The sequence below is a fragment of the Aquarana catesbeiana genome, linkage group LG07 (genome assembly GCF_042186555.1).
Source record: "Aquarana catesbeiana isolate 2022-GZ linkage group LG07, ASM4218655v1, whole genome shotgun sequence".
Taxonomy (NCBI): Eukaryota; Metazoa; Chordata; class Amphibia; order Anura; family Ranidae; genus Aquarana; species Aquarana catesbeiana.
The window spans coordinates 65,795,750-65,808,792 of record NC_133330.1 but is presented as its reverse complement, the minus strand read 5'-3'; the positions used below and the strand labels follow the sequence as shown (position 1 = coordinate 65,808,792).

Sequence of the window (13,043 nt, the reverse complement as noted above, 5' to 3'; positions counted from 1 at the left end):
GGTCGGAATTTCGGACAACAAGCTTCCATCGAACATTTGTTGTCAGAAATTCCGATCGTCTGTACACGGCATTAAACATTTGTTTGCCACTCTCATTTGATTGTATATATGTGGATTCTATCAGTATATGGCCAGCTTTATTATCTGCAGGCTAGATACCTAAAGGTTTTTTTTTTGTTTTTTGCTTTTTAATGACAGACAAGTACTGTAGATAACTGAGGACCTGTCCATGTGGCAATACAGAATAGTGCCAATCAGATAGGGCATAACCAAAATTCCTCTTAAGACAGGAAACCTTTTTGCTCTAAAGCCCCATAACATGCCAAGCACCATAGAAATACAGTGCTTTAAAGGAAATTTACAGAAAAATAAAGCCAAACGAAATCCTATTTATAAATTGGTGTATTTCGATTTAAATACATATTTGAGACTCTTAAACTGACTTGGACTTCATTCCAGAGCCATGTAATGTATATTTACAGAGCATGAAGCACTCTACCAGTGTACAAATTGCCACACACGGGGGCCAGTCCTTTCATAAAACTGCTACATTTAATATTTCAAATCTACCAGCAGACATATGGAAAGAATAATATCGGGTTTACAGGCAGAAATATCCAAAATATTGTTTGAAGCAAATGTACAAAAAAAACCTATAGAGAGATATCAACTGCAAATGAAAACGTTCTGGAATTCTTTCTGGTGCATTTTAAAAAACAAACAGCTGTAATTCATATTACATCCATGTTAACCAGATATTGGCTTATGGACGGCTATAGAAAGAGTTACTACTCTGAGCTGCTATAAGGCAATTTATTAAAAAATAAACTTAAAGTGGGTCTGCACTTTGCTGCCAGGTCAACTAATTAAATCCGATTCCCTTTGTATAAATGGTTGCACGTACTTGAAAAATGTACCGTAAAGAATAAAACTGAATGACCCACCTACCTTACCCCCATCTTCTGCATTGCAAGTTATTACGTCACTGTCCTTCCTGACAGATTCCTGGGGAACAATGAGTACCCCAAATTTCACAAGAAGACACTCCAACCTGCAAGAGCTGCTTCTCGCAAGATTTGGGCTGCTCTCCATTCTCGAGGACCTCGCCAGAGAGAGCATGAGGTCAGGAATTCGGCCAAAAAAATGGTGATGTCAAGTCCTGAAATGTGGAAGGAAAAAGTAAGTATGTAATCGAACCTCTTTCCTTAGGACTTTTTCACACTCACGGTGGAGTTTGGTGCCCTTTGGAGAGCTATCCGTGCTCAGATCTCTTTTAAGGAGGCATTTGACAGGTGGTAAGGAGGTGTTGTATCACCTCCCTACCGCCCGATTTAACCCTACAATGCCACAATACCACACCACAATCACATGTATTGCACAGGGTTGCAACATGGCCCCACTTAACTCAATGGGCGAGCTTGACCAGTGGTGACGTCTGTCAAACTCTGCACCCTGAGTGAGTACAAAAAAAAATGCCATGGTTGTGAGGCAAAGCTTGTGGCATGTGTACAGCCCCAACCAGCCGTTATTATACAGTTCGGGTGGGTGGCACTAAAAATGCAGCTCAGCTGCCTTTTTTTACCTTCCCCTGATCACCCATCTAAAACAGACTGTACAAGTACATTTTTCAAGTACTATAGATTACAGAACACCTCCCTCATATGTTATGAAAAAGAGGAGAGAGGGATGTGTTCTGTAGTACTGCCCTAGGGTGACAACGCTGCTCCTTCATAGATACAGTAAGTGAGCATTGTCACCTGAAGACAGGAAGTGTGTTGGTGGTGGCATCATTATCCAAAAAGAAGCTTTCGTGATGGTACTTCAAATTTCTATATGTAGGGAAAAAGTTATTTCCTACCCCCATCTGGCTTCATGCTCCTGTGAAAGAGATCCTGGAGAATGCTAAGCTGCCCAAATCTCACGAGAGTACACTCTAATGCCGCGTACACACGATCGGAAATTCGGCCAGCAAAAGACCGATGAGAGCTTTTGGTCGGAAAATGCGACTGTGTGTATGCTTCATCGGACTTTTGCTGGGCGAATTCCAGCCAGCAAAAGATTGAGAGCATGTTCTCAATTTTTCGGTCCGAAAAAGTTCCTATCCCGAAATGCGATCGTCTGTGGCAATTCCGACGCGCAAAATTCCTACGCATGCTCGGAAACAATATGACGCATGCTCATAAGCATTGAACTTCATTTTCCCGGCTCATATTAGTGTTGTACGTCACCGCGTTCTTGATAGTCGAAAGTTCAGCGAACTTTTGTGTGACTGTGTGTATGCAAGGCAAACTTGAGTGGAATCCCGTCGGAAAAGCCGTCATATCTTTTTCCGACCAAAATCCCGATCGTGTGTACACGGCATTACACTAGACTGGAGTATCTTCTCATGAGATGTAAGGTATATGCTGTTCCCTAAGACTCTCACCAGATAGATGGTTCTTAAAAAGGTACATTTTTTTCAAGTACCATAATGCAGCAAATTTCACAGAAGGAAGGGGGCAGGATCTACAAAGCAGACCTTGCAATTTACTGGAAGCTCAACTTTAAACTTCTCACGTGGAGTGAGTCTCATGCTCCTGAATGGAGCAGTAGGGAAGTAAAGGAAACATGAGTATACATTGCTGGGGTGGGTCACAGTGTACAGTAACACCTTGGATTGCAAGTAACGCAGTTTACGAGCGTTTCTCATTACGAGCTATTTAAAAAGAAAAAAACCCTGACTCACTTTGCGAGCTTTGTCTCACAAGACAAGCAGGATTCAAGCCGCTGGGGTGTTACGTACCGCATTTGGTCAGAGGTGCGAGGGCACCGGTGATGCTCAGAGACACTCGGAGACACTCGGATACGCCCAGAGACACTCCTCCGTCTCCGAGTGTCTCTGAGTGTCTCCAAGTGGTCTCTGAGTGTTTCTGAGTGTCTCCAACACCCCACACCTCTGGCCACATGCGGTACTGCATAGACAAGCAGTGGCTGTGCAACGGATTATCTGAGCTTCCATTATTTGCTATGGGGAAACTTTGATATACAAGTGCTTTGGGTTACAAGCATTCTTCTGGAACAAATTATGCTCGTAATCCAAGGTATTACTGTACTTGTTTCTTGGCCTGCATGGACAAAGCATGGCTTTGCTTTAAAGTGTATGTAAACCCTAACTTTGAATGTTTCTTATTTGGTTCCTTTTGGTCTGCTAAATATACCATTGAATGCATTTTGTTATTTCTTTTTATAAATGCCATAAAAATACCTGTTCATCCTGCCAGATATCTTGTCAGCTTTTAACTTCCTGAGCAGTGTGCCTGTGCTGCACTGTTATCAGTTACATTGTTCCCAGCTCCATGTCATGGAAAAGAGAGGAGAGGGAGGTGTTCTGTTGTCTTGTCCTAGGGTGACAATGCTGCTCCTCATTAGATACAGTACAGTGACAGGATATGTGTTTAATTATTAATGACACATGTGCCTGTCTGTGGCCAACCTATGATAGACATGTTATAGAGATTAGTTAACAAAGACTATCATTTGTCTTAAGCTAATCTGTCATGAACTGTGTAATAAAGAGAGGCAATGGTGAAGGGAAGTAGAGACCCTGTAAGGAAATGGTTCAGGGGAAGACAAGCAAACACAGATGAAGTAGCAATATCCCCAGATAGGAGCTGAAAAAAAATCTAGCACAGGACTGTGATGGAGACGGGTTGTAAAACAAGGCCATTAAAGTGCAATTTGTGTGAGACTGTTCTCCTGAGAAAAGTTTACCTATTGCTCACTGCAAACAACATGAAAGGAAGGAAAGCCTTTCAACAGCTGTTCAGGACGTCAATTCTTCTGTCCACTTTGGTTTACAAAGAAGAATAGGAGGGCAGAAGAAAACTGTGTGCTATGCCCTAAAGAGGGCCTGTCACCAGGAGGAGAAGAGCATGCTTTGTATGCCATCATCAGACCAAAATGAACATAAAATCAACAAAATCAAAACAACTAGTTATGTATTTGATATATACACTATCAACCAACCAGAATGTATTAGTAAACTGAAAGAAATCTAGATATGTTATACAGTCAGGACCATAAATATTGGGACATCAACTTAATTCTAATCTTTTTGGCTTTATATACCACCACAATGGATTTGAAATGAAACAAACCAAATGTGTTTTAACTGAAGACTTTCAGCTTTAATTTGAGGGTATTTACATCCAAATCAGGAGAACGGTGTAGAAATTACAACAGTTTGTATCTTGTGCCTCCCACTTTTTAAAGGACCAAAAGTAATGGGACAGATTAACAATCACCCATCAAACTTTCACTTTTTAATACTTGGTTGTAAATCCTTTGCAGTCTATTACAGCCTGAAGTCTGGAACGCATAGACATCACCAGACGTTGGGTTTCATCCCTGGTGATACTCTGCCAGGCCTCTACTGCAATTCTGCAATTGTCTTCAGTTCCTGCTTGTTCTTGGGGCATTTTCCCTTCAGTTTTGTCTTCAGCAAGTGAAATGCATGCTCAATCAGATTTCAGGTCAGGTGATTGACTTGGCCATTGCATAACATTTCACTTCTTTCCCTTAAAAAACTCTTTGATTACTTTTGCAGTATGCTTCGGGTCATTGTCCATCTGCACTGTGAAGCGCCGTCCAATGAGTTCTGAAGCATTTTGCTGAATATGAGCAGATAATATTGCCCGAAACACTTCAGAATTCATCCTGCTGCTTTTGTCAGCAGTCACATCATCAATAAATACAAGAGAACCAGTTCCATTGGCAGCCATACATGCCCACGCCATGACACTACCACCACCATGCTTCACTGATGAGGTGGTATGCTTTGGATCATGAACAGTTCCTTTCCTTCTCCATACTCTTCTCTTCCCATCACTCTGGCACAAGTTGATCTTGGTCTCATCTGTCCATAGGATGTTGTTCCAGAACTGTGAAGGCTTTTTTAGATGTTATTTGACAAACTCTAATCTGGCCTTCCTGTTTTTGATACTCACCAATGGTTTACATCTTGTGGTGAACCCTCTGTATTCACTCTGGTGAAGTCTTCTCTTGATTGTTGACTTTGACATACACACACCCACCTCCTGGAGAGTGTTCGTGATCTGGCCAACTGTTGTAAAGGGTGTTTTCCTCACCAGGGAAAGAATTCTTCGGTCATCCACCACAGTTGTTTTCCATGGTCTTCCGGGTCTTTTGGTGTTGCTGAGCTCACTGGTGCGTTCTTTCTTTTTAAGGATGTTCCAAACAGTTGATTTGGCCACACCTAATGTTTTTGCTATCTCTCTGATGGGTTTGTTTTGTTTTTTCAGCCTAATGATGGCTTGCTTCACTGATAGTGACAGCTCTTTGGATCTCATATTGAGAGTTGACAGCAACAGATTCCAAATGCAAATAGCACACTTGAAATGAACTCTGGACCTTTTATCTGCTCCTTGTAAATGGGATAATGAGGGAATAACACACACCTGGCCATGGAACAGCTGAGAAGCCAATTGTACCATTACTTTTGGTTCCTTAAAATGTGGGAGGCACATATACAAACTGTTGTAATTCCTACACCGTTCACCTGATTTGGATGTAAATACCCTCAAATTAAAGCTGAAAGTCTGCAGTTAAAGCACATCTTGTTCGTTTCATTTCAAATCCATTGTGGTGGTGTATAGAGCCAAAAAGATTAGAATTGTGTCAATGTCCCAATATTTATGGACCTGACTGTATATACGTAGTTACATTAGTCCAGCTTGGACCGATGTATCTATACACATACCATACCTGGTCAATGCCCCTGGAAGCTTGAAAACATTGTAGTAGACACGGCTACTCCATTGATCCCCACTTGCTTCCAGATCCCATGCTGAGCAGCTGCCCTGTTTTGAACACGGGAGGTTGCTCACTTAGTACAGGTGCCATTCAGAGAATGCTTTGCATTTTATCAAAATGGGCTGGACCAATGTAACTGTAAAAATATCTATACTTTGAATTTATCTTTCAATTGAAACTAAACCCGCTAATTTAAAGTGGAACTAAACCCTCATCCTATCCTTTTCAGCCAAGGAAGCTGTAAATGCTGTGGTGCTGCACATGTGTTCAATTCTGACACCACCCATTTGATGATTTGACAGTTGAGAACACAAGCCAAGGTGACAATTATTATTCCCTGCATGCCGAGAATATAACTGTTTTTTTTAACTGTTAAATTGATGCGTTTAGTTCCGCTTTAAAGAAGAACTAATCCCATCAATTAATCTGCTTCCTAAAACCGAAGCATGCCATGAATGATAACTGTCACAGTTGGTTATGCTCTCAACCCAACTCTTAGTCCATCAAATGGGTGATGCAATAACTGATCACATGTGCATCAAACCGAGACTAAGATGGCCAGTTCCTTGGATGCAAAGGATACAAGGCTTTAGTTCCACTTTAACTGTTTCCCAACAGTTACTGTACATTCAAGACATTCATCTGTTGATAACAAGGTTGCCAATGTGCTTATGTCAGCTCTCACCTAAACTTTCAAGCCTTTAACATCTGCAGATCTAAATAGAGGCTAGGATGGCACCTTTCTTGGTTGTAAAGAATACAAGGGTTAAGTCCAACTGTTTTTTCATTGCTTACTACAATCTGCACATCAACATTTCTTTCAACACTGAATAAACTTATGTACCTCTCCCATTCCCTAATGTCAAAAAAATAAATTTCACTAATATGACTCTATAAACTAATGGTGGTTTTACAACAAGCACTTACATATAACTCACTCAGTCATATAGGTCACAACCAGGAAACCCAAATATTCTAAAATATGTATAGCTAAAAAGTTTAAGCTAGAAAGTTGATATCCTTCACAGAAGGATGGCTGGATCTCAGAGATCAACATATTCTACTCCCATGCTGAATTTTTGTATCATCTGGGGTATAATAGAAATGGCTGTACAATGACATAGAATGACAGATGTGGTCATAATAAGAACAGATGTTCCATCAAAAATCACTGCTCCCCATGTAGGAGCATTGGTTCCAGCAAAAACTGTTTCTGTTTGGATATCCTGTCACTTTAATTGTATTACTAAAGCACTTGCATTTGGCTACAATGAAGGATAAAGAAGACATTTTGTCAAAATTGGCAACTATGTCTGCTGGCTTGCACTATCTGTACACAAGGAGATCTGATGGTCTTAAACAAAGCAATTGGAATAATTAAGTCTGCTTTAATGGAATGTCAGTATCTTGAGGTCCCTTAATACAGGCATTTACTGGTCAACATTCATATTTTATGAGAATCATGTCTCTCATATGACTATGCCATGCAACTAATCACTATGTTCTAAGGACTAACGCTAACATACACTGCTCAAATTTCGGCTGATCCCTGTTGATTCATCCAAAGTTCAAGCTGTGGGTGGTCCTGACAGCACCAGCAGCTCGACAGCTCAATTGACTTCTGTTGAACTAGTCTAGTGGAAAATAATTGGCCAAACAGCAACTGCATCCTATCAGATGCAGTCACTATTCGGGCATTCAGCAGCCCTCGGTCCCACAGGTTGCTAAACACTATAGCCAGCAGGAGAGATCTTTAGCATGGATGGAGGAATCAATTGATTTTTCTCATTTAGCCCACCACACTGAACCAGAGAAATCTACAGGTGTATGGCTATCTTTAGGATCTGAGACGTGTAATATCATGGAGTGGGAGGTGTCAAAAAGATAGACAGGATGCAATTACTGTGCTTCACAGACTACACTTTACAGTTGTGCAGTTTCCTCTATATTCATCTTTTAATAAGTCCACATAAAGATGTCATCATGTAAGGTGTAAGATTGTAAGCTCTAAAGAGCAGGGCCCTCAGGTTCCTACCTTATGTTGTAAAGTGCTGCGTAAACTGTCTCCACTGTATAAATCCGGAATAATAATAAAAATAATATACATATACTGTGTGATCAATCCCATGTACTGACAGTAAGATTATTAATATTCCCCAGATATAACTTCTATGACATTAATAGACAATCAGCATTCAGCACAGACTCCTGAATGGCACTAAATAGCTGAATAAAATATGAATCACAGCCCCCACCTAACACACCAACAGGTTCTGAAATAATGTTGATGCCATTTTATACAAAGGGAAGGAGGGGTAGCATTATACTGCTGTCAATTCAGGTGAAATTGAATTGTGACAGTAATTATGTACTCTATTTCAGCTTTTATTTGTATGATATTTCAGTTGCTAGTAGATAGAGTTTCATATTACCAAATAGTTTCACAAGTCTCTTGAGTACATTGATACTAATGTTGGCCATACACTGCTCACATTTGCAGGCTTTTCCTACTGAACTGACCCAAGTTCCAGCCATTGATGGCCCTATGGGCACCACCTGGCTTGAAAAACTTTCATTTGAAAACTGAAGAAGCTAGGGGGGAAATTACTGGCTGAAAAGTGACTGTAGACAATCAGAGGCAGTAACAATATCCGCCAGGGGAAATTCCTCTATTCATGCTTTTTAGCATGGATAGGGGGATCTATTTCTAGCATTCTGCCCACAGGGAGAATGAAACCCAAAATGTATGGTTAGCCTTAAATAGAGGGCCATACCAAGTGATATTTAAGTTAACTTAGTGAGTTGAATCAGGCCATGTCCAACAGCAAGATCTCTCTGCCATAATTCCAGCTCTGTTTCTGCACACCCAGGAGTCTGGGGTGTTCCTGCCAACCTGTGTGTGTTCCTGGTTCTTCTATTTTGAAGACCACCCATAATATTGATTGCAGGTGTGCAGACCTAAGAAGTTCAAGTGCAGATCTTTCACCAAAAGAACCACCATTGGGATAGAAGAAACTGTTGGATGCTATAAATTTCCAGCATCTACCAAAAACTGAAATATCAATTCTGGGTAGATTTGCCTTTTAATAGCTTGCCGGTGTTACATTTAAAGAGTATCATAAATAATGTCAGTGCCCTCCTTTACTCACTAAAGTCAGTTTTTCAGTAGTCTAAAAGGAAGAAACTCTTGGATTTCAAGATGATGTCATAATGGGTGTCTGAGATGATCTCATAATGCATGGACAATGCTGTAATTTCTTAAACACATTAGATGAGACCATACATTGTTCTGTTTGTCAGGAAAACTTTCTTGATAAGGATTTACTGAGATCTTCCTCAGGCACCTCAGGCCCTATCCAATCTTGTAGACCCATGGAGCCTACACCCTCAGCACTCATAGCAGTTCTACCAGTAAATTCTTATAGCGTAAGTGGGAAGGATCCAAACAAACCCAATAGGCACAAAAATATCACTGAAAGCATGCATGGGATGGCACTTCCAGGTTGTGTGTTTCATGAAACATGATACATGCAACTTGCATGGAAATCTGAATTTTTTCTTACCCCTTAAAATAAAACTGGAACTTTGGTTTGCTGGAGCTGTTATGCCCATATCCCCTCCTCATCATCCTGGAAGGATTCATTTGAAGATCCATCAAGGTGTTAGCATAGGAATGTAGAGAAGAAAGACACATTAAAAACAAACAAAAACTCATTGTGCGAATACCATCAGTAAATAAACAAGACATTCCCCTTCTTTACCCAACACAAACAGAATGTTTTCTATCTTTTCCTCCAAAGATCGATAATGTTTTAAAACTACAGGTTTGGTTTCCGAGATATTTATTTGAAGGAGAATAGAACGTTGCGTGCAAGATAAAAAGAAAACACCTGTATAGCCAAGAAGAAAAGGCTTAAAGTGTGTGTTATAGGCACAGGTTTCCTTTCTTGTCGATCCGCTGCAGGGCTTTTGGGGAAGATATGTTGTGAGGAGAGGGCAGCCTTGTAATAAAGATCTCATTGACAGACACTTAACCTTAAATCTCCCATCCCAACTTGTGTTTAATGACTAGTGCCCTGCCTTGATCCCAGAGGAGTCTTCAAGTAGGGGCCAACCTGATGGAGAATGCAGATGTGGCATTTGACATCTCGTCTCCAGATTGTATAACAATTCAGCAAAGCCTTTAGCTCAGATCCTCAATAGTATTGTATAGCCAACATTTTACAGAAAAAAAGGAAATAATGGAAATAAATGTTGCCATATTGTCATCCTACAATGAACCCTAACACTTTGCTCTTTGCAGTCCTATAAGGTCCTGTAGCACTATATGGTATATGATCCTATGGTGTCCTTTTTTTCTAGGTATTGTGCAGTGATATTGACATTTGATGTCCTGTAACATTATTTACTGTGCATAGACACAGATGTACAATGCTGTATGTCCTATATTTTTGTATACTGTGCTTTGATAATGTTCTTTCATGCTCTATTGTACTACATGCTGGGGGCTGGTGAAGCTACACAAGATTTGATATCCTTTTTTTATACTGTGTGCTGCAGTCAATCATACAAGGCCCTGTATTATTATATATTGTGTTATTATACAGTCATATGTTGCTTTTAATCCACTATAGAGTATCTCACAAACGTGAGTACACCCCTCACATTTTTGTAAATATTTTATTCTATCTTTTCATGTGACAACACTGAAGAAATGACACTTTGCTACAATGTAAAGTAGTGAGTGTACAGCTTGTATAACAGTGTAAATTTGCTGTCCCCTCAAAATAACTCAACACACAGCCATTAATGTCAAAAGTGAGTACACCCTAAGTGAAAATGTCCAAAATAACAATTTACAAATTATATAAAGAAGAAATAGGTGATAACCGGGGACCACTATAGGGTATTTCCTTACAACATTTACTTGTATTCATTTATCAAATTGCAAATACAAAAACTATAGGCACATGTAACCTTCTTTTTTAATGAAAAAATTGAAAATGTTGTCCAAAAGTGTACACAAGGCCAGGCTTCCCCCTATATCCAGACCCTGAATCTTACTATAATAAAATGTCATACCTAAGCAACTAATCAAGCAATTCAGGAGTATAATTCATCAATTAAGTGCTTCCCAAAAGTCATACTGGATTAAAATATATTATACCTACTAACCTGTGATATGTCTGTGATGGCTGTTAACACTGGTTGTTGCATCCTAAGTCTGTATTACTAAATACTGTGCAATCCCAGAATATCCTCTACCCCATATACTTTTCTCAACAAATTCTCATAATTATATTTATTTTGCTATTTACCTTTCTGATGAGGTCTTGTATGATTACATACCATAAATACTGTGCTCTGATACTCTCTAAGGCAGGGATATGCAATTAGCGGACCTCCAGCTGTTGCAAAACTACAAGTCCCATCATGCCTCTGCCCCTGGGTGTCATACTTGTGGCTGTCAGAGTTTTTCTATGCCTCATGGGACTTGTAGTTCTGCAAAAGCTAGAGGTCCGCTAATTGCGTATCCCTGCTCTAAGGTGTCATCTAACAATATATATGCTCTTATTCTGATCTATTAGATGCTCTACTATATACTGTCTGTGCTACGACATGGTCCTATGATGTTCGGTACAGCCATATGTATTGATCTTATACTGCCCTGTGATAATCATAATGGTATTGTAAGGCATAAAAAAGACAAAGTATTGACTTTTAACGTATTGCGAAAACATACCATGAGCACAAGAAACATTGCACATGATAATAGCCGATGAGCCAATCTGAATCAGTATAATGCCGCGTACACACGAACGGAATGTCCGACAGAAAAAGTCGTCTATTCCGATCGTGTGTGTGACTCATCTGACTTTTTCTTCGAAAATTCTGACGGACTTAGAAATAGAACATGTTCCAAATATTTCCGACTGAACCAATTCCTATCGGGAAAACCGCTCGTCTGTATGCTGGTCCGACAGACCAAAAACGACGCATGCTCTGAAGCAAGTACGAGACGAAAGCTATTGACTACTAGCTATTGAACTTCCTTTTTCTAGTTCCATCATATGTGCTGTACGTCACCGCGTTCTAGACGGTCAGACTTTGGTCGGACTTTGGTTTGACCGTGTGTAGGCAAGACCGCTTTAAAGGAATTCCGTCGGAGTTCCGTCTGAGAAACCCTCGGAGTTTATTCCGACGGCAAAACCAGTCGTGTGTACGTGCCATTAGAAGAGAAAAGGGGAGCTCTTCCTTTAAGGCTTTGAACGGTAAGCCCCATGATTTTCTTGTAAAATCATGTGCTGGCATATGATATGTTGTACCATTATATACTGTGCTGTGATATTTGTCTTATAAGATTCCCTACCATGTATAGCAAAGAACATCATACATTACAACCATATACAGTGGTTTTGTCCTTCACCACTAAAATCTGTGCTGTGATATAGTCTTATGATGTCTTCTATCATTATACACTGTGCTATGATATAGTCTTATTTTATTTAGTTTATTTTCTATATTGCTTTGCTCCCTGGGCATTCAGACCAGTTTATCTGCTTTTGGAGCAGATGGTGAGTCAGCCATCTTGGGCATGCTCAATAGAATATCTTATTAGGGTCAATTTTTTATGTTTAATCTTATTTTATTAATAATTATAAAGAAGAATACAAATCGTGTGGAAACATCTTACACATTAGACAAAGTATAAGACAAAGGATCAATTTTTTTTTTTTTTTTAGACAGAGGCCAATTAACATACCAGCATGTCTGTGGAGTATGGGAGGAAACCGGAGTACCCATGCAAGCACAGGGAGAACATGCAAACTCCATGCTAAGAGTGTGTTATTCAGGACTCAACCCCAGGACTCCGATGCTTCAAGTGCTAACCACTAAGCCAATGTGTTGTCCTATGATGTCCTGTAAAATCATATATGGTAGTTTTAAGTTTTATAATATCCTGTGATCTGCAATATCACTTTATTATGTGGTGTGATGTAATACAATATTTGTATAGTACCATTATACTGTGATATAGTTTAATGATCACCTCTACCACTATATACTGTACAGTACTGTTTTGTGATAATGCATTTTAACCACAACATAATGTACTTTGCTGTGGTGATGTCCTTTATTATCTCATACTGTGCTGCTGCTGTGCTATGTACCTGTGTACAAATTTGTTTTAGACTCTCCTAAGGTTTTTCCTATCACCATATAGTGTGCTA

At 39.8% G+C, this 13,043-nt stretch overlaps 1 protein-coding gene across 11 annotated transcripts in view; it reads right to left on the bottom strand.

The window, feature by feature from the left end:
- ERC2 (ELKS/RAB6-interacting/CAST family member 2) overlaps positions 1 to 13,043 on the bottom strand; it is a 1,404,232-nt gene that overhangs the window by 318,440 nt on the left and 1,072,749 nt on the right. Inside the window, exon 20 of one of the 11 annotated variants that reach the window (XM_073592271.1) lies at positions 9,375 to 9,440. The exons of the other annotated variants lie outside the window; for them this stretch is intronic. Coding sequence (XP_073448372.1) covers positions 9,414 to 9,440 — 27 coding nt within the window. The 3' untranslated portion in view covers positions 9,375 to 9,413. The remainder of the gene's footprint in view (positions 1 to 9,374; positions 9,441 to 13,043) is intronic. 11 annotated transcript variants of the gene reach the window in all.